Source organism: Rhinopithecus roxellana, chromosome 3, assembly GCF_007565055.1.
Source record: "Rhinopithecus roxellana isolate Shanxi Qingling chromosome 3, ASM756505v1, whole genome shotgun sequence".
NCBI lineage: Eukaryota > Metazoa > Chordata > Mammalia > Primates > Cercopithecidae > Rhinopithecus > Rhinopithecus roxellana.
The window spans coordinates 124,637,697-124,663,930 of NC_044551.1; the positions used below are offsets into that span (position 1 = coordinate 124,637,697).

The window sequence follows — 26,234 nt, forward strand, 5'->3', positions numbered from 1 at the left end:
GAAGGACCTTTGAATCTACAGTGAGGAAATTAGATTTTATTCTCAGTTCAATGACAAGACCTAAGTTAATAATATACATATATACATATATAGTAACACATATATGCCTATATATGTGATAAAATTGAACTGCTAAATGATAAAATGAACTCCATCATAATTTCTTGTCATTACATAATCTGCCCAGTTCTAATTAATGGGGGAAAATGAGGTTGTTGTATATACAGTCACATGTGTCCTTTCCAGCATTAGGTATTTTAAAAGTGAAAGCAGTTTGGCATCATCTCTCCACGCTAGTATGTTGGATGATTGATAACATATTCAAATGCCATTTATTGAGCTCTCCACAATGGGATGAAGATAAATGTTGATTGAAAACACCAGTATTCTGCATGCCAATTCTGGTTCTCTGCTTAATTTGCTATTATTTTCTTTTGCATTTTTTTATTATTCAAAAATAAAAAGGAGCAATGGTGCATATGAAAAATAGATGTTAAGGAGAAAATTTGCAGATGTTAAGCTTTGTAGATTTTGCTATAGAGTATTTCAGAATAAGTATTTGTATTTCTCTTCATGGCAGCACATTATTTGTAAGAAATAAAGAGCTGAACTCCTTGTGTGGACAAATCCCTGGTAGAGTGATTTTGGCACTTACAGAGGCACGTTAACTACTTTGAGTCCCTGTTGCTTCATCACTGACTTCATTATCCTTTCAGAGCACTCTATAGAATCTGCTCCCAGAAATGCAGAGGCCCAATGGAAGAGCAAGCCTTTTTCTTCTGACCTTTTAGTGCCTAAAACAATAGACATATGAAATACTGTACACTTGTAATGCTGCCTAGAAAGTAGGACATTTCTTTGTGAAAGCACATGTTAATGGAACTTTGATGTCGATTTTAAAGATTCCATTCTGTCTTCAGTGTCTGCGAAGGTAAATATTGATCTTAAGCAACATGAGGCACATTCCCATCTCCAGAGAGAGCATTAATATACACACAACCTTCTTTCTGTAGGATGAAGAACTGGCAACATTAATGCTGTCAGTGCCAGACAGAGAAACATGATTTGCCTTATCCTTTCCTTCACTTCCTTTCCATTAGAAATAAGAATTAAAAAAATAAAGTCTATCAAGGCTTTGTCTGCCTTGGTCTTTGTTCTGTTTTTTGAAATGATTCGCATTTCTTAATCATTCAGAAAGAAGCATCAAAAACAAAACCGCTTTTGACAGTTCCCACTGGAATAGACAAGATATGACACCAATCCCTACATTTTCATCCTCAAAAATGATAATGATCTCTTCTGAAAGAAAACGATACAGTTTTCAAGGAGCTGTAATTTTCTATCTTCTTTGATGTAGTCATCAATGCCTTTTCAACAGATGTTTCATATAGAGTCCATGTCAAGATATTCAAGGTGATTCAGAATAAATAGATGATACCCTTCAGCCCTTGCCCTTGGGTGGCTTAGAGGCTTGTTGTTTTGGGAAAGACAAATATAACTCAAATTACTTAAGAATACTTAGAAGTAATTTAGTGGTTTTAAGTCTTGTGTTCAAATTTTGCCTTCATCCTTACCTCTTTCCAGCGGTGAGATATGCTTATCCCCTGGAACCTCAAAATTCTCTACAAAACAAAGATAATATTAGTAACTATCTTCTAGGGTTGCCATGAAGAGATTAATAATATAATGAATTATGCATATATAGTATTTAGCTTGGTGCCAGGCCTCCAAATAAGTACTTAAAAAGCAGTAGTTACTTTTTCTGGGTAATCGTTGATAAGTAATAATTATTAGGTCAAGCAAGTTTTCTTAAAAATGGCCTTCAAGAATTATATGACACACTTATATTCATGAATTGTAAATATGTGCTATTTCATATTTTTCTTAATAGGCATTTTAAATTGTTGTTTGGCATACAATGTTGGTCTCCCTGAAGCAAAAATATTTTCTGGTCCTTCAAGTGAACAGTTTGGCTATGCAGTGCAGCAGTTCATAAATCCAAAAGGCAACTGGTAAGAATATTCTCTTCTTTATGATTTCAATAAAAACACAAAATAAATTTCATATTTGACTTCAATTGCTTTTTCAAATTGGTGCCTTTAATAAATGTACTATAAATGGGTGGCCCTCAAATATCCTTAAATGAACAATCTTACTTTGAGAGTTGACAACTGCAGACTGATCATTAATGGGATGGTATAATGGTTCATTTTTTAAAACCTGGATAGAAAATTGTCTCTAAATATTCAAAAGCAAATTTATAATATCAGTTTTGACCATCTAATACATAAGTAGATAGATTGATAGATAGAATGATAGATTTGTCTTCATTTCTTATCACATAAACTGATATTCATTGAACTTCGTAAATCATCACCTAGTTATTAATGCTATCTCTGGGCCATTTCTAAATGGTAGAATTGTTCTTTCCCTAAATTTTTTCTTTAGCAAGTTTTTGTCTACTTGCTTCATTCTAAGTTAGCCTTCTCCCCTACATGTGGTGAAGGGTCCTCACAAACATCAATGCAAAATGTACAAAGGTGGCTTTCTCTAGCATATTAACACTTTTTATTTTTGCCTCAAAGTGCCCCCAGTCTTTTCATGCTATGTGATGGTTACGTTTTCAAAGCATGGCCATTCTACCCAGGTGAAAAACAACCACCTCGATGGATATGGAAATCTAGTTCCCATAATAATAATGCAAGTGAACCCAGAGAAATGAGGTAATTTGAAAGTTGTATTTGGGAAGAAGAGCCATAGATCCTATTCTGCCAGAGTTAATGCCCACTTGTGGACACAGGTCCTGCCATGGGGACCTTATCTCCTTGTTGCAGCAGAAGGCTCCAGACCATCCCCACTCACCCTGGAACTTCAGATTCTGAATCTCCACTCTGTAGAGCTCTTTTCAATGAGTAAATGGGCTGTTGTTGGCTTATCAAATAAGAACTGTAATGTGTGGCCAAGTGCAGTGGCTCATGCTTGTAATCTGAGCACTTTGGGAGGCTGAGGTAGGAGGATCACTTGAGCCTAGGAGTTAGAGACCACCTGGGCAACATCGGGAGACCTCATCCCTATTAAAAATCTAAAAATCAGCTGGGTATGGAGGTGCATGCCTGCAGTCCCAACTACTCAGGAAGCCGAGGTGGGAGGATCGCTTGAGCCCAGGAGTTTGAGGCTGCAGTGAGCTATGTTGGCACCACTGCACTCCAACCTGAGTGACAGAGTAAGATCCTGTCTCAAAAAAAAAAAAAAAACCAAAAAAAAAACTATAATACATAAGCCTTTTTTCTGTGTGAACTTCCATTTGATACTCTAAACAATTGAATTCAAAGAAAGGTTCAGGATCACATATTGGGGCATGCCTGTCTATGTGATGAGGAAACAAAATGATATCATCCCATGAGAGGGCAGCATTTCTCAGGAGGTGTCTTGGAGGATGTAAATCGTGAGCTGGGTTTTAAGCAGTGGAGATGAGTATTAACTAAGGTGAGGAGACTTGGAAAACAATGCATGTAGAGACAGTTTATCAATCATCTGGAAAGATAAGAACACCTGGTTGGAAACTAAAGATTAGCAATTACTGTAACCATTTGGGATACGAGAGAGTTGCATGTCTAACAATTATCAAATGATACTTTGATAATCGTAAAGTGGTGAGGAGGCTAGAAAGATGATATGGTCAGTATATTTTGACCTTGGAATCTAGCAGATGAAGTAGCTAGTGACCCACAGTTTTACATATTCAGCCCTAATTTTTTCCCTCAGACTGCTATATTAAACAATTCATTCAATGTCTCCACTTTAATGGCCAGTAGACATACCAAACTTAACTGGGAGAACACAAGTATCTGATTTTCTGCACAAGCTAATGAGGCCAAAAACCTTGGCTTGTCTTCTTTCTCCTCCCCTATATCTTATCCATGAGCCAGTCCTGTTAATCCTATCACCAAAATACCAATTATACCTGGCCATTCCTCACTGTCTCTCCTGCTGCCACCCTGATAGAAGCCAACACCAGCTCCCACAGGCACTGCTGCAGCAGCTTCTCCACCTGCCTTCAGCTTCCCTTGTTGCCAGCTTTATTCTGCTCTCTTTGCTCTAGCCAGTGTGAACTGTTAAAAACATGGCTCGGCTAGGAACAGTGGCTCACACCTGTAATCCCAGCACTTTGGGAGGCCAAGGTGGGTGGATCACTTGAGGCCAGAATTTCAAGACCAGCCTGATCAATATGATGAAACCCCATCTCTGCTAAAAATACGAAAATCAGCCAGGTGTGGTGGTGGGCACTTGTAATCCCAGCTACTCCAGAGGCAGAGGCAGGAGAATCGCTTGAACCTGGGAGGTGGAGGTTGCAGTGAGCCAAGATCATACGATTGCACTATAGCCTGGGTGACAGAGTGAGACTCCATCTCATAAAACAAAAACCACAGCTCACTCCCTAGATTAAAATTCCCTAAAGGATGCTCTGTGATTGGGTGTCAGCCTGTCTTTCCTATTACCATCTTTTACACTTTCTCCTTTGCTTTCTATGCTCCAAGGACTAAGTCTTTTGTCTGTTCCTTGAACATGCGTAACTCATTCCTGTTTCAAAGCTTTTGCAAATTCTTTTCTCCTGCCTGGAAGAGTCTTCCCTAAGATCATCACTCAAATGTTTTTCATCTTTCACTCTCAGCTCAAATGTTTCCTCCTCATAGACCTTTCAGAGCAACCCTATCTGTATAGCACTCAACTGCTGAGTCACTCTAGCCTTACAGGTGGATTTATTTTCTAACAATTAGTACTATCTTAAATGATATATACTTGTTTATATGCTCATTATCTGTCTCCTGCCACTGTCTCTGAGTTCAGGGACATTGTTTTGTTGACTGCTGCATTCTCAGCACCCAGACTGATATCTGGCACTGAGTAAAGAATCAATAATTATTTGTTAAATGACTAAATGGAAGTCCTAATTCTAAATGATTTATCCCAAGTGCTATACAAAGTGAGCTATAGTAGACTGACTTAGGACCTATGAGGTGAAAGGGAGGTTCAGATGAACTCCACTGTTCTAGTCCATAGACATGTCCTAGCTGAGGACATCTGGCACTGAATTTGAAGTGATTCTTTTAAGTAACAGCTTTCCCGGGCAGAGTAAATCTAAGAGAAAGAGCCAACATTAGTAATAGACATTACTGAAGGTGATAAGCCTTTCAAGGATTGTAAGGGGCTCAACCACCGGCCATGCTGCAGGTTGGAAGTTGAACAAGACGAAAACGGACAGAGTTGAGAGGATCCCACCAGGCAGTCCTGGGAACACGAGAGGCAGCCATATCTCCTTTCTCTAGCTAACATTCCCTCTAAGTATCCAAGACATTGTTAAAAGACAAGTATATTTGCAGTTTATAGTGAGATTATAGTGCTAGTAAGACCAGGAACACTGGACATTTCTAAATCCTGCCTAGACCTTCTCGTGACATCACTGAATGATGAATAAACACAGGACAATAGGTCTGGGAAGCAAGGCACCACTCTATTATTGGCTGGGCCAGTGCTTTGAACAACAGTATACAGCTTTCTGGCAAGGTGTAGCACTGAGTTTAGGCTCAAGGCCTAACCACCAGATGATACAAGCATACCCCACTATGCAAGAGGAAGAGACAGCACCTGTCTGACCTGAAGGGCTGAACCATACAGAATTGAGAAGCAGGAAGGACAGAGAACAAAAATTGGCCAGGCAAGTCTGTCTGGGTCCTTTTGTTGGTCTGGTCTTATGAAGCAAAGAAACAAGAGATGCAAAACCATGGACATGATTTTCTGAACTACACGAGGTACAGAAAGTGCAAAACAGTTGCTGGCCTTAAGGAGTGTGGAATAGAGTCAGTGAGGAAGATTTATATGCAGAATAGACAGCTTTGAATAATACAGAAGACATCACTCAATGTAAACTCCTTGCAGTTAATGGTGTTGGTTTTCTTTTAGTGTCACTAGCTATAATCACTTAATATTAAGAGCTCATTTTCTTTTCCCAAGGCCTGGATCATTAGAGAGACAAGGTTTTCTCATGACCCAGCCCTGCCAAGGTACCTTGCCACAGAGGGCAGGGCTGTGGCCAGGATCCAGGTGAGTGGGTTATCCCATTACAGTGCTAGAGTGGGCCACGTTAGAACAAGCAGTCTTCATGACTCTAGGCTCAAGGCAAATCGTATGAAACTTGGAACCCAGAATTGCCTGTTTGTTTTGACAATGGGCCCTGTGCCCTTCTCTACTCTTAATTTATGACAGTTGCATAGGCATTATGGAAGTAGCAGATGTGGGAAGGACTGTTTAAATACTGACTTTCCTTCTGATACTAATCAAGTTAGCTTTGGACACAGAAAGTGGTATGATCATGAATTATTCCTTTGCAAATTGTGAGTCCTTTTTCCATGGATTTATCATATAATACATGCACATGTGCACACATGCATGCACACACACACACAAACACACACACACAACTTTGTTTTCTTTATTCCCTTACTGCTTATTCTGAAGCTGTCATTTTGGTACCTTTTTCCTCTGCTTACTTTGACTTCCTTTATAATCTGTCTATCTAAGTCCTGACTTCACGCCTTTCCCTCAAACAACTCACCGAAACCTCTAGTCTGAGTATTCTTAAATCATACTCTGTTATTTTTAAAGTACAATTTTAGCTCTTTCATGTGTGCCATGTTTCTAAGAATTTATGGGCATATTTACATCAGGATCTACCAGATTTTAACAAAATAATCTTAATTCTTTTGCTAGTTTCATTTATGAGACTTTCATTGCACTATGAACTTCAACTCTAGAAACAGTGGTGACATGGCTTTGATAATTCTGGAGCCTTTTTAACAGTCTCAAGTGAGCGGGATAATTTTAAAGCAACCTGACCTCCCAAGCAGAGTACCTGGGCAGCCCTCTGGCTGTAAGTAAGGCTGTGGTCTGTTCTCTTTTCAGTGTAGGCGGAGGGAACATCCCGCTTCAGAGCCCTTACTTCACACACAGGATGTTCCAATGTGGATGATGCAATTCTTATCACAAACAATCTACAAAGGATTGAGATATGTTTAAAATCATTTCCTGGAGTTTGTGGTGATATGCACTCTTTCTGTTTGTCTAATCTGAAGGCCTGTTGCAAGAACAATCTGAGCTCATTATGTGACTCAAAAACCATAGAGAACTGCAATCACTTGTTGAAGAGGACTGACTGGGAATTAGGGTATTTCCAGTTGTAGAAATGTCTTTCATTCTAGCAAGGACTAGTACATTCTTTTTCCTTAAAGAGAGAGGAGAAATAGAACATGTGTCATAGCAAAAAAAAAAAAAGAAAAAAAATCCACCTATATACGAGCTTATAGTTTTAACTTTTTAATTGAGAAAAATTTTAATAAAGCTTTATGTGTGTTGTAAATATAACATTGTCATCCACAGATGTGCCTATAAGAGAACTTTAAATTAAAAAAATAAGAAAAAATGTTTAATTCTATAACAGATATCAAAGATTATGTCACTTGATACTTTGGTAATAACAATACCTGGTATTTATTGAGTACTCTTTCCTTGCCAAACATGTAATACCCATAATTACTCTAGGAGCTTTGCAAAATTATTACCCCCTTTACAAATGAGAGGAGTATGACTCAGAAAGGTTAAGTAATTAACCTAAGACTACAGAGCTGATAATTAATAACTATAGGGGAAGCTAATGCAAAATGAGATAAAACGTTCCAAATGTACATATTTTTGTAAGTATCCAAGGAGAGTGACAGGATGTAACTGGCATTTATAAATAATATTTAAATTTTATTTTAACATAAACTTTATGAAGTAAGAGAAACTTTCAGAATATTGAATGGAAAATTCTGTTACAGAATTTATAGCATCATTGGCTTTACCATCAACTGTTTCCCGGGCAAAGATGATAGTTACCATCCATCTTTTCATCCTCTCATAGACAGGAATTTCTTGTATAAATATATTCGGGAGCTGGAGCACAAGGGTTTTCCCTCAGCTTCCCCACCACCCGCTGGGTGACTTTGGGAAAGTCACACAACTTCTCTGGAGCAGAAAGTATGCCCTCCCTATCAAACTGGAATGTTATGAGCACCTTGTGTGAGAATAAAAGTAAAGCACTTCAGGGCCCGGCTCGGTGGCTCATGCCTGCAATCCCAACACTTTGGGAGGCCAAGGCGGGTGGATCACTTGAGGTCAGGAGTTTGAGATCAGCCTGGCCAACATGGTGAAACCCTGTCTCTACCAAAACTATAAAAAATTAGCCGGGCGTGGTGGCAGGCACCTGCAATCCCAGCTCCTTGGGAGGCTGAGGCAGAGGTTGCAGTGAGCTGAGATCACATCACTGCAGTCTAGCCTGGGCAACAGAGGGAGACTCCGTCTCAAAAACAAAACTGGGTCCTCCCTACCTCTTCCTATCCCTTCAACCAATTCTCATCTGTCATGGATTAGCTTCCATGCATATTGATTAGCTTCTGTCCATTTCTTCTTCTTCTTCTTGGCCAAGAATGCTATTCCAATCCTCTTTCCAAAATAATCATGTCTTTGTCTTTTATGATATAGCCTTTTAAATATTAGCCAATTATCATCCTTTATATCTCTTTCAAAGATAAAAGTCTCTTGCCTTAGGTTGTTCTGGCAGTGCCATTTAACATGCCAGCTTCGTTTATTCAGAGTTTGCTTTTATCTTATTTGACTTAATTAAATTTATTTATTTATTTATCTGAGACAGAGTCACAGTCTGTCACCCAGGCTGGAATGCAGTGGCTCAATTTTGGCTCACTGCAACCTCTGCCTCCCAGGTTCAAGGATTCTCATGTCTCGGCCTCCTGAATAGCTGGAATCACAGGCCACCATACTCGGCTAATTTTTTTTTTTTTTTGAGATGGAGTCTCACACTGTCACCCAGGCTGGAATGCAGTAGGGCGATCTTGGCTCACTGCAAGCTCCTCCTCCTGTGTTCATGCCATTCTCCTCCTTCAGCCTCCTGAGACTATAGGGACTACAGGCGCCCGCCACCATGCCTGGCTAATTTTTTGTGATTTTAGTAGACACGGCGTTTCACCGTGTTGGCCAGGCTTGTCTCAAACTCCTGGCCTCAAGTGATCCCATCTCAGCCTCCCAAAGTGCTGGGATTACAGGCGTGAGCCCACTGAGCCTGGCTTTACTTTTATTTTAAATTTATAACATATACATTCCTTTTCTTCTTCCATTCAATTTTATTTTTTACTCATAACTTAATCCAGTGTTTGATTCTGTAAAGACATTAGAAATCCAACTGTAATATATTCTTACACTTCTATTTTAACTTTAAATACTTATTGTTAAAATTTTTATAAACAGTTATTACGCTATTGCTGTACAATTAAGCCATCCTCAGCACTATTAATACAGGTATCCAAAGTGACATGTCTCATATCAACAATGACAACCCCCCATCAAGAGGCAGAGGTTGCAGTGAGCCGAGATCACGTCACTGCACTCCAGCCGGGGTGACAGAGTTAGACTCCATCTCAAAAACAAACAAACAAACAAACAAAATTATAGTAGGAAGGACACTTTAAATATCCCCTGATTTGCTTCTTCATTCCTTCACTCTGGATACAAGTTTGTGTGTGCACCTACAAACACATGAATACATACATACCTATTGTTTGTGACTCACACGTGGGACAGATATGTTGCTCCAGAATGTCTGGGGTGCTTTAATGATCTGTAAAAATCCTCCGTGCCTCACCAACAAGTCTTATAATTTTAAGCTTTCACAATAATGTGTGAATATCTATTTCTGGAATAAAGTTCATTTACAAAGGTGATTAGAACTTACACACACACCTTCCTAGTATCTGGTTGTCAAAGACATTTACATCCATCTATCTCCATCTAAAGAAGGATCTGGGGAATGCTAAGTGGCATAAGTGGAAACTATTTATTAACTTGCTATGCCCCACATGATGGGAAAGCAAACAGTGCTTCTCTAGGAGAGTTCCAAGGGAACTTAATATGGTAAAAAGAACCAGTGATTTTGAACAAAAGGGCAGGAGTGCAGATATATAGGTGATGCTTTTGCTTAGACCCTTAAAGTCTATTTCTTTAAATGAAAACATAAATAGTTATACACTTGACTCACAGAGTGTTTAAAGGATCAAAGGAGATAATGCACATAAAAAATGCTTTGTGAGCTATAAAGCAGTTTACAAATGTTGCTATTCTAGTTTTTATCATCGATGAAACAACCATCTGCCAAAGCACCTAGTTGCCCATGGGCTTTGATTTGCAAAATGTGGTAGTCTTAAAATTATCCCCCTCTTTCCCTCCAATAGCCAAGAACAGGAGTTTGTATTATCACAGGGCTTTACGGTTAATATTTAACTTTTGATTTTAACTTCAAGAAAACTACTTGTTGGATGACAAGAAGTAACATAATCAGTTTATATTGATTGTATTTCTTCTAGTGCCAAAGCTAATTTCTGGAGTTTTTTATGAGACAGAACAGTTAGCTTAAAATGTTTTAGCAATAGTGAAGTTGGTGGTCTCTTTATCATGAAACTGAAAGACGTTGAAGGTCTAGCCATCCCACTAATTGAGGAAACAACGTGGAAGCCTAGAAGTCTGAGGCAAAATAATGAGGCCTAAATACTAAAATTGGCTTTCAATATATGCCAAAGAATTTAATTAATAAATTTATAATAGCAGTATTTCCAAAGAAGACCTAAAAAATGAAATGACTGTCTTTACCTGTCTTCCTTCTTCCCAGAGACGAGCAGCCTTCATGGGTGAATTCTTTCCATCACAAACTCATTTTACGTTTACCAGCAGAAAGCAGGTATCATTTAGAGCTCACCAAGCACCTTGTGAAGTCCATAGCCTGGAACTAAACAATATAAGAAACAATATTTATATACTATAGACTTTGAAAATTTTTATATCCATGTAGATATCATGTAGCTATGGTAAGTTTCTAATCCAAAGTAAAATATCCCCTTGGATGACTTATAGACCTCTCAAACTTAAAATATCTCACAGTGAACTCTTGAGCTTCCCCTATTGCAAAATCTTGCTCTGCTGACAGCATCCCCTTTAATCTGATGGTAGTGACTAGTTTCTTTCAGTTTCTCAGCCAAACATCTTTAGGCTGTCTTTGACTGTTATTCATTCATTCATTCACTGAAAGACCAACTCCTCAAGAAGTCCTGTGGCCCCTACCATCATACTGTGTCTAAAACAAGACCACCTCTCACCACTTTCCCTTCTGTCAGCCCTGTATGAGCGCTCCATCATCTCTTGCCTGAATGATTGCAGTTGCCTTCTAAGTACTTTACCCGACTCAACTGTGCTTCAATACTATCATTCCCAGCAGTGTGGCCTTCAAAATTCTTCTAAAATATGTCAGATCACATCATGCTGTACTCAAAACCCTCCAATGGCATTCTAATTTCCCTCAGTTGGAAAGCTGAGGCCTTCTATTAATCATTACATACAAGTCACTACATGATCTATCACTACCAATAGGACTACCACCTCTTTCCGCTACCCTCTCACTCATTCTCTTCCAGCCACAGGGTTTTTGCATTTGCTGTTCCTGCAGCCTGGACTATTCTGCCACTAGAGTCTTAAGGTTTACTCTTTAATCTCCTTCAAGTTTTTACTTAAAATTACCTTCTCAGCGAGGCCATCCCTGACCATTCCAATAAAGATTATACTGCTCTCCACCCCACATTCCTAACTCCAGCCTGCTTGTTTTACTCCCAAAGCACTGATCACTACCACTATATGTTTTACTTACTTACTACATTTATTGTCTATTTTTTCCCACTAGAACGTAAGCTCCTCAGGCTAGAAAGTGTTTTACTAATTTATTCACTAGTATATCCTCAGTACCTAGAATGAGGTCTGGTACATAATAGGCCTGGCCACCATGTATAGACTCACAGATTGTATATTGCACAAGGCCTGGACACACCATTTGAGGAATGGTATCCACTGGAGTTGTGTATCATTTCAGTCCCTAAGAGCGCAATAAACATTTGTTATAAAATTGAATAAAACAAAATGTTTTGCCCTACTATCTTAAGTACACCTCTGTCAGTAATCTCTGGTAAAAATCTCGAGTATTGAAGAAAACACTTGGAGAATTTACAGACTCACAGACCAAAGGAAGATATTTATAACAGCCCCTAGATTGTGAGTTTAAAACTGTCCTACCTACACCACCATAAATACTGCTTGCTAACTAAACAAAGTATTTTGAATTCCACTGGAGGTAGGCAAATTGGCTGTGTTTTGAAAGTCTACATAATCACTACTTTCCCACAAGATAATTGAACAGTAAGTGTTATTTAAAGTAGTCTTGGAATAATTCCCAGTTTCACTGGAAGAAAAGAAAAGTTTGTATCTTGGGATTTTGTTTTGTTTTGAGAATCAGCACACATGCCTGTTCATGCAACTCTTTTGTCTGGTTGGGATTAAATTAAATCCATTACTTCAAAAAGGTTTTGCCATACTTTAGCAGGTATACTTACCAACATATCCTATTTCCCACCTTGGTAACAGTCTCTCGTGATGTGTCTCTTCCTGCATGTAAGATTTCGTAGAGAAATATAACAGCCTCCCTCTTCTTCCTGTCTGATTAAGTTAAGAATGTCACAATTTTCTTGGAATAGCCATTGGTGATGTCGTAGCCTCTTCTTATGAGGGCGAGTTGTCAGGAACTAGGATTTCACTGAGGCCTTAGGGTATGAATGAGGAGGAGAGTCTGCTGGAAATGTTTCTAGTAAAGAAGGTAAACAAAGGTTAGTAACTTCTCTGTAGTCACCAACATGACCTGTAGCCTACTTATTAATGTGGTTCACAATATTTAAGAAATGAGTCATACATGATGAAGAAACCCTTGTTCTTCAAGAGTTACCAAAATGGCTTGTTTTTCCACTATTTTCTATTGCCTTGTGTGAAGAGTTTAAGATAGCATAATACTGTCAGACATGTATTTGCATGTATCTTTTGGGGAATTTCAAGTGCTTTCACATCCTTCCTGTTAGGTGGCACACAACTGCACAGATGCTTACTTTTCTCTTCTTTCTGATTAACTTAGAAGAGCTGCAGTTTTCACAGAGGTGGTCTTGATGTTATAACCCCTCCTGAGCTGCAAGATTATCAAATCCTGAATTCTTAGATAAGGTGGTAGGAGGTGACAGGGAGAGTCTCCAGGGAGTGCTTAGTTGATAGAAAAAAAACAAATAGTCTGCTCAGGGAGAAAACGGCTAGTAGTTGCAGCTTTGCCACTGGAGGCTCTGATGAACAAAACAGTTAAATTTTAGATCAGACACACTCCTCTTTTTTTTCTCAGCAAGCCTCTCTTGGACTGTGGTGAGGATGGTTGGAAATGTGCATAGTAGAATCACCTGAATTTGGCATTTGCATTTGGTATTGTCTGAACATACCCTGTTCCTACCTGCCATTGAGTTTGTAGTTGGTGTTGTCTGAACATACCTTGTTCCAACCTGCCACTGAGAACAGTGTGGCCTAGGCCCCACAGTATGGATGTGCCCTCACAGGACAGCTGTGCTTGGTGTCCAGTCTACAGCCCCTTCATATATCACACAGCCACACACACCTTCACATAAGTGTGACCTGACTCCCTGTGTCTGGTTTCTAATCCATGCTAGTTCTAGAACCTACCTCATCTGCTAAGATCATTTTCCCAATCTGGGCCCTCTGCCAGGCCTTCCTGCAGCTAAGAGGAAGGACATTAGCCTAAAGGTTAAGAACCTGGGCTTCCGCACTTGGTTTTCGGTAGCCATGGAAATATGAGCAAGTCACTCATCAATCTGTGTCTCAGTGTCTCAGTGATTCCCTCTGTAAAATGGAAATAGAGTAAAATGGAGATGAGATCATCCCCAGTGACTGGGCGCAGTGGCTCACACCTGTAATCCCAGTGCTTTGGGAGGCTGAGGAGGGTGGATCACTTGAAATCAGGAGTTCCAGATCAGCCTGGCCAACATGATGAAATGCAATCTCTATTAAAAAAGTGCAAAAGATAGCTGGGCGTAGTGGTACATGTCTATAATACCAGCTATTCAGGAGGTTGAGGCAGGAGAATCACTTGAACCCAGGAAGTGGAGGTTGCAGTGGGCCAAGATTGCGCCACTGCACTCCAGCCTAAGTGACACAGGAAGACGCCATCTCAAAAAAGAAAAAGATAATCTCAGGCTTCTTCTGCAGATGAAATTAGATAATCACATAGTACCAGATGTTGAAAATTTTACTATAATTGATAGGAATTAATTAATGAATACCAAGGGGCAGAGCCACAGTTCCTATGATAGTTTCTTGCTATAAGGTGCTATTTTGTTCTCTACATTTACTCTATAGTAAGCTTTTGTTTGAGGAAAAAAATGCCAGTTTGATGTACAGTAGATATGCAGAGGCTGAGTCAGGAACAGATGATGCAATAACACAATAGTAACAGAATGTATGATGCTTTTCTCTCAACATGGTTGATTTTTTTTTTTTTTTTTTTTTTTTTTTTTTTTACTTTTACTTGAACCAAACAAGCAAAAATACATGCTCCCCAAAAGAACAGAAGTAAGGATTTTCTTTGAAAGGCTGAGGTGGGAGGATCACCTGAGGTTAGGAGTTCAAGACCAGCCTGGCAAACATGGCAAAACCCCCTACTAAAAATACAAAAATTAGCCAGGTTTGGTGGTGTGGGCCTGTAGTCTTAGCTACTTGGGAGGCCGAGGCAAGAGAATCACTTGAACCTGAGAGGCAGAGCTTGCAGTGAACCAAGATGGTGCCACTGCACTCCAGCCTAGGCAAGAGAGAGAGACTCCCATCTCAAAAAAAAAAAAAAAAAAAAAAAAAAAAAAAAAGGATTTTCTGCTTAACTTTTCCTTAAGCAGGAAACTCTTTATAAAATAATAGCATAGGGGTGGAGCAAGATGGCCAAATAGGAACAGCTACAGTCTCCAACTCCCAGCGCGAGCGACACAGAAGACCGGTGATTTCTGCATTTTCAACTGAGGTACTGGGGTCATCTCACTAGGGAGTGCCGGACAATCGGTGCTGGTCAGCTGCTGCAGCCCGACCAGCGAGAGCTGAAGCAGGGCGAGGCATCGCCTCACCTGGGAAGCGCAAGGGGGAAGGGAATCCGTTTTCCTAGCCAGGGGAACTGAGACACACAACACCTGGAAAATCGGGTAACTCCCACCCCAATACTGCACTTTAAGCAAACGGGCACACCAGGAGAATATATCCCATACCTGGCTGGGAGGGTCCCACGCCCACGGAGCCTCCCTCATTGCTAACACAGCAGTCTGCGATCTAACCGAAAGGGCAGCAGTGAGGCTGGGGGAGGGGCGCCCACCATTGCTGAGGCTTAAGTAGGTAAACAAAGCCGCTGGGAAGCTCGAACTGGGTGGAGCTCACAGCAGCTCAAGGAAACCTGCCTGTCTTTGTAGACTCCACCTCTGGGGACAGGGCACAGATAAATAACAACGACAAAAAAGCAGCAGAACCTCTGCAGACGCAAACGACTCTGTCTGACAGCTTTGAAGAGAGCAGTGGATCTCCCAACACGGAGGTTGAGATCTGAGAACGGACAGACTGTCTGCTCAAGCGGGTCCCTGATCCCTGAGTAGCCTAACTGGGAGACATCCCCCACCAGGGGCAGTCTGACACCCCACACCTCACAGGATGGAGTACACCCCTGAGAGGAAGCTTCCAAAGTAAGAATCAGACAGGTACACTCGCTGTTCAGCAATATTCTATCTTCCACAACCTCGGCTGCTGATACCCAGGCAAACAGGGTCTGGAGTGGACCTCAAGCAATCTCCAGCAGACCTACAGCTGAGGGTTCTGACTGTCAGAAGGAAAACTATCAAACAGGAAGGACACCTACACCAAAACCCCATCAGTACATCACCATCATCAAAGACCAGAGACAGATAAAACCACAAAGATGGGGAAAAAGCAGGGCAGAAAAGCTGGAAATTCAAAAAATAAGAGCACATCTCCCCCTGCAAAGGAGCGCAGCGCATCGCCAGCAACGGATCAATGCTGGTCAGAGAATGACTTTGACGAGATGAGAGAAGAAGGCTTCAGTCCATCAAATTTCTCAGAGCTAAAGGAGGAATTACATACCCAGCGCAAAGAAACTAAAAATCTTGAAAAAAGAGTGGAAGAATTGACAGCTAGACTAATTAATGCAGAGAAGGTTATAAACGAAATGACAGAGATGAAAACCATGACACGAGAAATACGTGACAAATGCACAAGCTTCAGTAACCGACTCAATAAACTGGAGGAAAGAGTATCAGCGATTGAGGATCAAATGAATGAAATGAAGCGAGAAGAGAAACCAAAAGAAAAAAGAAGAAAAAGAAATGAACAAAGCCTGCAAGAAGCATGGGATTATGTAAAAAGACCAAATCTACGTCTGATTGGGGTGCCTGAAAGTGAGGGGGAAAATGGAACCAAGTTGGAAAACACTCTTCAGGATATCATCCAGGAGAACTTCCCCAACCTAGTAGGGCAGGCCAACATTCAAATTCAGGAAATACAGAGAACGCCACAAAGATACTCCTCGAGAAGAGCAACTCCAAGACACATAATTGCCAGATTCACCAAAGTTGAAATGAAGGAAAAAATCTTAAGGGCAGCCAGAGAGAAAGGTCAGGTTACCCACAAAGGGAAGCCCATCAGACTAACAGCAGATCTCTCAGCAGAAACTCTACAAGCCAGAAGAGAGTGGGGGCCAATATTCAACGTTGTTGAAGAAAAGAATTTTCAACCCAGAATTTCATATCCAGCCAAACTAAGTTTCATCAGTGAAGGAGAAATAAAATCCTTTACAGATAAGCAAATGCTTAGAGATTTTGTCACCACCAGGCCTGCCTTACAAGAGACCCTGAAGGAAGCCCTAAACATGGAAAGGAACAACCGGTACCAGCCATTGCAAAAACATGCCAAAATGTAAAGACCATCGAGGCTAGGAAGAAACTACATCAACTAACGAGCAAAATAACCAGTTAATATCATAATGACAGGATCAAGTTCACACATAACAATATTAACCTTAAATGTAAATGGACTAAATGCTCCAATTAAAAGACACAGACTGGCAAACTGGATAAAGAGTCAAGACCCATCAGTCTGCTGTATTCAGGAGACCCATCTCACATGCAGAGACATACATAGGCTCAAAATAAAGGGATGGAGGAAGATCTACCAAGCAAATGGAGAAAAAAAAAAAAGCAGGGGTTGCCGTCCTGGTCTCTGTTAAAACAGACTTTAAACCATCAAAGATCAAAAGAGACAAAGAAGGCCATTACATAATGGTAAAGGGATCAATTCAACAGGAAGAGCTAACTATCCTAAATATATATGCACCCATTACAGGAGCACCCAGATTCATAAAGCAAGTCCTTAGAGACTTACAAAGAGACATACACTCCCATACAATAATAATGGGAGACTTCAACACTCCACTGTTAACATTAGACAGATCAACGAGACAGAAAGTTAACAAGGATATCCAGGAATTGAACTCATCTCTGCACCAAGCGGACCTAATAGACATCTAGAGAACTCTCCACCCCAAATCAAAAGAATATGCATTCTTCTCAGCACCACATCGCACTTATTCCAAAATTGACCACATAATTGGAAGTAAAGCACTCCTCAGCAAATGTAAAAGAATAGAAATTATAACAAACTGTCTCTCAGACCACAGTGCAATCAAACTAGAACTCAGGACTAAGAAACTCAATCAAAACCGCTCAACTACATGGAAACTGAACAACCTGCTCCTGAATGACTACTGGGTACATAAATGAAATGAAAGCAGAAATAAAGATGTTCTTTGAAACCAATGAAAACAAAGATACAACATACCAGAATCTCTGGGACACATTTAAAGCAGTGTGTAGAGGGAAATTTATAGCACTAAATGCCCACAAGAGAAAGCAGGAAAGATCTACAATTGACACTCTAACATCACAATTAAAAGAACTAGAGAAGCAAGAGCAAACACATTCAAAAGCTAGCAGAAGGCAAGAAATAACTAAGATCAGAGCAGAACTGAAGGAGATAGAGACACAAAAAACCCTCCAAAAAATCAATGAATCCAGGAGTTGGTTTTTTGAAAAGATCAACAAAATTGACAGACCACTAGCAAGACTAATAAAGAAGAAAAGAGAGAGGAATCAAATAGACGCAATAAAAAATGATAAAGGGGATATCACCACCGACCCCACAGAAATACAAACTACCATCAGAGAATACTATGAACACCTCTACGCAAATCAACTAGAAAATCTAGAAGAAATGGATAATTTATTGGACACTTACACTCTCCCAAGACTAAACCAGGAAGAAGTTGAATCCCTGAATAGACCAATAGCAGGCTCTGAAATTGAGGCAATAATTAATAGCCTACCCACCAAAAAAGTCCAGGACCAGATGGATTCACAGCTGAATTCTACCAGAGGTACAAGGGGGAGCTGGTACCATTCCTTCTGAAGCTATTCCAATCAATAGAAAAAGAGGGAATCCTCTCTAACTCATTTTATGAGGCCAACATCATCCTGATACCAAAGCCTGGCAGAGACACAACAAAAAAAGAGAATTTTAGACCAATATCCCTGATGAACATCGATGCAAAAATCCTCAATAAAATACTGGCAAACCGGATTCAGCAGCACATCAAAAAGCTTATCCACCATGATCAAGTGGGCTTTATCCCTGGGATGCAAGGCTGATTCAACATTCGCAAATCAATAAATGTAATCCAGCATATAAACAGAACCAAAGTCAAGAACCACATGATTATCTCAATAGATGCAGAAAAGGCTTTTGACAAAATTCAACAGCCCTTAATGCTAAAAAAGCTCAATAAATTCGGTATTGATGGAACGTACCTCAAAATAATAAGAGCTATTTATGACAAACCCACAGCTAATATCATACTGAATGGGCAAAAACTGGAAAAATTCCCTTTGAAAACTGGCACAAGACAGCGATGCCCTCTCTCACCACTCCTATTCAACATAGTGTTGGAAGTTCTGGCTAGGACAATCAGGCAAGAGAAAGAAATCAAGGGTATTCAGTTAGGAAAAGAAGAAGTCAAATTGTCCCTGTTTGCAGATGACATGATTGTATATTTAGAAAACCCCATTGTCTCAGCCCAAAATCTCCTTAAGCTGATAAGCAACTTCAGCAAAGTCTCAGGATACAAAATTAATGTGCAAAAATCACAAGCATTCTTATACACCAGTAACAGATAAACAGAGAGCCAAATCAGGAATGAACTTCCATTCACAATTGCTTCAAAGAGAATAAAATACCTAGGAATCCAACTTACAAGGGATGTAAAGGACCTCTTCAAGGAGAACTACAAACCACTGCTCAGTGAAATCAAAGAGGACACAAACAAATGGAAGAACATACCATGCTCATGGATAGGAAGAATCAATATCGTGAAAATGGCCATACTACCCAAGGTTATTTATAGATTCAATGCCATCCCCATCAAGCTACCAATGAGTTTCTTCACAGAATTGGAAAAAACTGCTTTAAAGTTCATATGGAACCAAAAAAGAGCCCGCATTACCAAGACAATCCTAAGTCAAAAGGACAAAGCTGGAGGCGTCACGCTACCTGACTTCAAACTATACTACAAGGCTACAGTAACCAAAACAGCATGGTACTGGTACCAAAACAGAGCTATAGACCAATGGAACAGAACAGAGTCCTCAGAAATAATACCACACATCTACAGCCATCTGATCTTTGACAAACCTGAGAGAAACAAGAAATGGGGAAAGGATTCCCTATTTAATAAATGGTGCTGGGAAAATTCGCTAGCCATAAGTAGAAAGCTGAAACTGGATCCTGTCTTACTCCTTATACGAAGATTAATTCAAGATGGATTAGAGACTTAAATGTTAGACGTAATACCATAAAAACCCTAGAAGAAAATCTAAGTAGTACCATTCAGGAAATAGGCATGGGCAAGGACTTCATGTCTAAAACACCAAAAGCAATGGCAGCAAAAGCCAAAATTGACAAATGGGATCTAATTAAACTAAAGAGCTTCTGCACAGCAAAAGAAACTACCATCAGAGTGAACAGGCAACCTACAGAATGGGAGAAAATTGTAAACCTAACTACGGTAATATTTTAAAAGGTAAATTATGCTAAATTATTAACTCACAAGAAGAAAAAATCTTTCAACTCTAACATTAAGGCTAAGTGAATTAAAGTATCTTAGAATGCTCTATATTAGTTTGAGAATAATTTTGTAAGATGTATGAGGAGAGAACTTATTACGGAACTATTAACTTTCAAAATAATCTGTATTTTCCTTTTTCCCTGATTGTTCATGCTATTCTGTCTGCTAACACTTCAGGTTAAAACCTTCATCCTTTGGCGTCCATTTTTGTATCCTTGGACCATTTTAATGTTTCTTCTACTGGTAAACTAGATCATATATTCCAGGTCATTTGAACTTTTGTTTTACTTGTCACATATATCTAGTTTTACTAGATTTAGAAGACAGCAGTCTGCTTTAATCCTTTTGTATCTACTGTACCTCAACATGGGGCATATGTTGTTTAATGATAATTATAAAATATATATACAGAAGGTTCAAGAAAGAATTTTAGTTTCTTTGATATTTTAATCCTTCCCAATATTGACATAAAAAAAAAATGGAAGCAAATATGCTTCCATGTTAATTGAATGCTGCTGCAGTTTCTAAAGATCAAATATAATGGTGATTTGATACCTGGGCTCTTTCTGTGTAATCTTCTGTGGTTCCAAGTGTCAGGTTAGTTCTTCTTCAGGAAAACCCATAGTCTCTAGGTGAAGTTCTGAAGGAAGTGAAACTAACCAAAGGAAGGATGTAAACACCAATCTCATCCTGTATTCTAGACATATGCACCTTGTTACACATAAAGATAGCTCCTAACATATTTGTTCTATATTTTTGCTAAGTATCCCCTTATAAAGACAGTTAGCATAAAGCCACTTAGATAAGATATCTGCTCTCTAAATGAGTCAACATATGAAAATGCTCAGGGCATAGAAAGCACTGAACAAAGGCTAGTTGTTGTTCTTGATTTTAATTTTGTTTCATTCTTTAGAGCTGTGCTGAACAATATGTAGCCATGAGTCACATGTGAGTACTGAGCAGTTGAGATGTTACTTTTCCATATTGAGATGTGCTCTTAAGTATAAAGTCTACACTGAAGTTCAAAGACTTAGGAAAAAGGAATGTCAAATATCTCATTACTAATTTTGATACTGCATGCTAGTTTTGATTGCATGCTAGTTTGGATATATTGAGTTAAATAAAATATATTTTTAAAATTAATTTCACCTGTTGCTTTTTATGTTCTTAATGTGGCTGGCTACTAGAAAATTTGAAATTATATGTGTGGCTCATATTCTTGGCTTTCATTATATTTCTATTGGATGACATTGCTTTAAAGAGACCTTCTAGGGTGTGTGGCAAAGCAGCAGTATTACAGACATTGATCAAGGCTCTTGATCAGCTAAGCAGAAATGAAGCCGGTCAAATCGTAGCTGAACAAATATAAACTATTCACATTGAAATTTAAATGTGTTTTTCACTGTTTGTGATCAGGTTTATCTTTAAGAAACTACACTTAACACTTTGTGTCTAACAAAAAAAGTCTCTTTCTAGGTTACTGGTTGGTTCACCCTGGAGTGGCTTTCCTGAGAACCGAATGGGAGATGTGTATAAGTGTCCCGTTGACCTATCCACTGCCACATGTGAAAAACTAAATTTGCAGAGTAAGTTTAAATTTACTTGCGAAGCAAGTGATTTGTCTTAGACTCAACGGAAAAATAACATCAAAACAATCATTGTTCTGTCTTAAAGAAATATAGGCAGCTTTTTTTGCCCTTGTGTCTTTAGAAATATGGGGCACAATTGTATCCAAATTTCCAAAACAGTTTGGAGACTTAACTTAACGAGATGTGTGGAAAATGTGCTGCCTCCTGGACTGTTTACCTCCAGACCATGGACTGGTTTCCATCAACATTTACAATAATTTTGATGATTACTTGCAGAAGTCCGAAACCATCCATATTTCTTTCTCTCCTCTTTGCAAAATAAACCATTAAGCTTGGAAACATAACTCAAGAATGGATACAGTGGTTGATGCCCTAGGTCAGTGGAAGACAGGAGGTGGAGAGATTTATTTAGTATATTATATGGCTAGTCTAATTTCCTTTCAACATTCACCCACTATTGCTTTGAGCCAGATTCTATCATAGGGCGTTCTTTGATAACACTTAAGGATATTCTTACTGACCCAGAAAAAAAAAAAAAAGGCATTAGATAGAGCTACTATGACTTTCAAAAGAGAGGAAAAAATGGTGTCCTCAAATGTGTTTTGTTTGGCCAGAATATTGTAAATAATAATAATAATAATTAAACATCTATAAGTCATATCCTCTTTAGAAGCCCACTCCTTATTGCCTTATGTTCTGCAGCCTCACACATTAATGTGAGTTACCAGATCACTGAAGGCGTTGCATTTCTCCACACTTCATTATATAACTCAGGTACCTATATTGACACTAAATTCAATGCTACATGAAAACATGGGTGTGCCTGTTTTTTTTTTTAATATCTTTAAGTAAATGAGAAATATTTAATCACTTTAAAAAATTGTTTTCCCTTTGAAAGCTTCAACAAGCATTCCAAATGTTACTGAGATGAAAACCAACATGAGCCTCGGCTTGACCCTCACAAGGAACATGGGAACTGGAGGGTTTCTCGTGAGTGTTTACTTTACAAATCATTATTCCTCTCAAGAAAGTATGTAGATCCCCGTCACTATCCCTCCCAATCTGGGGGTTTAGATGCTTAGAACTTGCTTATTGATAAATTATGCTATTTATTTGGCTATCCAGTGTTGAATATTCAAAATAATGTTGATGTGTAGACTTTTTAGGATATTCAGCGAAACCACTGCTACTGAATGTTTTGAAGAAAAGGGAACAAAAAGAATCCTGATTCTTTCCCCTTGAAAAGTGTGCTGAGTATTTGTTGATAACAGCAGAATCCCAAATCTCATTTCTACTTCCTGTAGGATCAGTCAAGATAGGTACTGCTAATTTAAAAAGTAGGTTTCAAAGCTAAAAAGTATTTTTGGTTTTTAAACATTTCCTGTAATTGTTGAGTAATCTGGTGTTATCTGAGGCACGGAACAGTCTCTCATATCATATCAGTGTTCACGTTCATTTAGTTATGAAAAGAGTAAAAAGACATCACTAATCAGTGAAATAGAATGCCTTGTTTAACAAGTGCTTTTGGAACAATTAATTGATTAATATTTACGTATCCAAATACACTGTCAAGTGAATTGAAAGTTAATATAAAAAAATAGAGAAAAATGGAAATTTTCTGAAGGATGGAAAAATTTCTGAGTTTAAAGCTAATAAAAAAAAAAACATAGCAAATTGTTGAAAGGATTTGACTATATAATAAAAGGGAAAAGCATCACACACCAAAAAAAAAAGCTTAAAAACAAATAAAAACACAATCTTATTTGAAATGTCCATTGACTCACATAGGTATGCATATGTATGTATAACCCTGTTAAAATTGTCTTAAAGAGGTCGGGTACGGTGGCTCATGGCTGTAATCCCAGCAATGTGGGAGGCTGAGGCGTGGATCACCTGTGGTCAAGATTTCAAGACCAGCCTGGCCAACATGGTGAAACCCTGTCTCTCCTAAAAATGCAAAAGTCAGCCAGGAGTGGTGGCACACACCTGTAATGCCAGCTACTCGGGAGGCTGAGGCAGGAGAATCACTGGAACCCAGGAGGCAAAGGTTGTAGTGAGCCAAGATCATGCCACTCAAAAAAAAAGAAAAAGAAAAAAAAATGTCTTAGCGTAATTCAACTTTATATCAGTTTTATCTAAACCATTGGCACGCTTCCTTAAAAATCCTATGTTTTATAACTGTATTATTCTAAAAATGTAATCAATTTTGAACAATGTCATTCTATTTTTACTAATGGATATTATTATTCTGATGACTGTGCTGCCAGTAAGTGAATTAGATATTGCTTGTGATATGTGTTAAGATCAGTGCATAAATGAATATTGCAAGGGATCTTTATGGATTATGATATTCCAAAGTCTTTACAATAAGGTTTCTTTAATCTTTTTGTTTGTTTGATTTTAAGGTTGCAAAAATGTAAAGAAAGAACATACTGATACTTAGAGATTACAGAATGTGCCTCAAAATTTTTAATCTATAACTCCAGATAAAGTAAAAAATAAAAGTTAAAAAACCAGAGAATTTGAGAGATTAATTAACATTCCAGGTAGTAAGCAGAGAGGCAGAAAGAGAGAGAGGGAGAGAAAGAAAAAAAAGAAAAAAACCCAAAGTTTCCTTTACATACTTAAAAGGTCAAAATCATAAGATACTCTTAAGAATTATGTGGAAAAGACTGACAATCATCACATTTTTTTGAACTTTCTTAAGTTCTGGGCTTAAAGTAGGAATGTAGTTCTGGCACTTACAATTGGCATATTTTAATTTCAACTTCTTAATGCTGTTTTCCATTGCTTTTAAAACAAAAAAAAAATTTTGAATATTTCATGAGTTCTTTTTCAAAGTGATTTTAAAAAGCTTAGGAATGGGGATATAGAAACCAATGATTGGTATCTGTTATTTGGTAAACAAACCAAAGACATTAATAATGACTTTCTTCTAATTAATTGGCAAAATAAATCAGTTTTATAGGGAGAAAACTATGCCTTGTTCATTGCACATGAAATATGGCCAAAGCTGCTTCCCCTTTGACAGTTAAACTGGGTCAAATAAGTTTCCTTTTATTTTTCCAATTACTTCTTGCAAGCCCATACTCTTCTGTTCAGTTTTAATAACTGATTCACAACTTTACATAATGCTACATTCTGTAGACATTTTTTAGGATCTTAATTAGATTCTCTTTTGCACTTGTCTCCGTTTTCATCTCTCAATTTTAAAGTTATTTAATCTAATGTTTCCTGTGTTATTTAATCGTGATTTAATCAGGAGTTCTTGGCATTCAAGGACTCCTGAAAAGGAGAGAATTGGGATTGCATTAATGGAGATATTAAGGATTGGAGCAGGTATAATGTGAGCAAGAAGACAAGTACCATTCAGAATTAGTGACTGCAGTTAATTAGGAAGTGGGCAAGGTTAGAAACTGGTAGTCAGTGAACCTCATTTGTGTTTGCTTAGCATATGGAGTAATTTCGAACTGAATTTTCACACAAAATTTGCCCTCTCAACTCTCCTTTATAAATTAGGGAATCTGGCAACACAGCCTATTTCACACCAGTGGGCAGGCAGAAAACACAGTGGTCTGTACATAGGCATGGGTTCTTCATTCACCATGATGTCTATACCTGACCCCAAGCCCTCTTCAAGGGTTACTGCCATTAGGTTTATGGTTTCTTCTGAGCACTATGAATGGAAGGAACTGAAGAAAACTAATGTTCAACAAGAACAATGATAATGATGCTAGCTAACAATATTATATGGCATTTGCTATTTACCTGGCATTGTTCTAAGTGTTTTATATCTATAGACCCATTTAATCTTTACAGCAATATTTAAAGATAGAATGTGTGGTTATCCTCATTTTACAGATGAAGCACCTGAGGCCCAGGTAACTGAGAGACAAAAAGTGAACTTGCATGCATTCTCCTCCTTGGTGTTCTCTGGAAGGAAAGCACCTGTTTTATCTAGCTTGTTGGGAGACCTCACAGACTCCTCCCTTCGCTGACACCTGCTCCCAACGGTCCCAGCACTCCTCCTCTCACAAGGCTTGCCACTGGGCACAGAGCATCTGCTGCCTTCTCCATCACTTCTGCTTGCCCCAAATGCATTACTGACTCATTTGGTTTTGAGTTGACAATTATTAGTATCTTGGAAAAGAGTAGAGGTGATTTCTGAGCTCCATAATGGAGAGGTAGAAGTTAGCATTATTCATACGTTTCCATTGATTGTTTTCTCATTTCTTTGAAGACATGTGGTCCTCTGTGGGCACAGCAGTGTGGGAATCAGTATTACACAACAGGTGTGTGTTCTGACATCAGTCCTGATTTTCAGCTCTCAGCCAGCTTCTCACCTGCAGCTCAGCGTAAGTTATTAATGTGCAGATGGTCTGAGCAATGCCTTATAGTTA

General features: G+C 38.8%; 1 protein-coding gene across 1 annotated transcript in view; it reads left to right on the forward strand.

Annotated features, from left to right (window-relative positions):
- The window catches only part of ITGA2 (integrin subunit alpha 2), a 115,496-nt gene that overhangs the window by 42,812 nt on the left and 46,450 nt on the right, over positions 1-26,234 (forward strand). The window contains exons 2-5 of the mRNA XM_030927582.1: positions 1,892-2,012; positions 21,722-21,831; positions 22,733-22,824; positions 26,075-26,189. Of these exons, the coding sequence (XP_030783442.1) occupies positions 1,892-2,012; positions 21,722-21,831; positions 22,733-22,824; positions 26,075-26,189 (438 nt within the window). The remainder of the gene's footprint in view (positions 1-1,891; positions 2,013-21,721; positions 21,832-22,732; positions 22,825-26,074; positions 26,190-26,234) is intronic.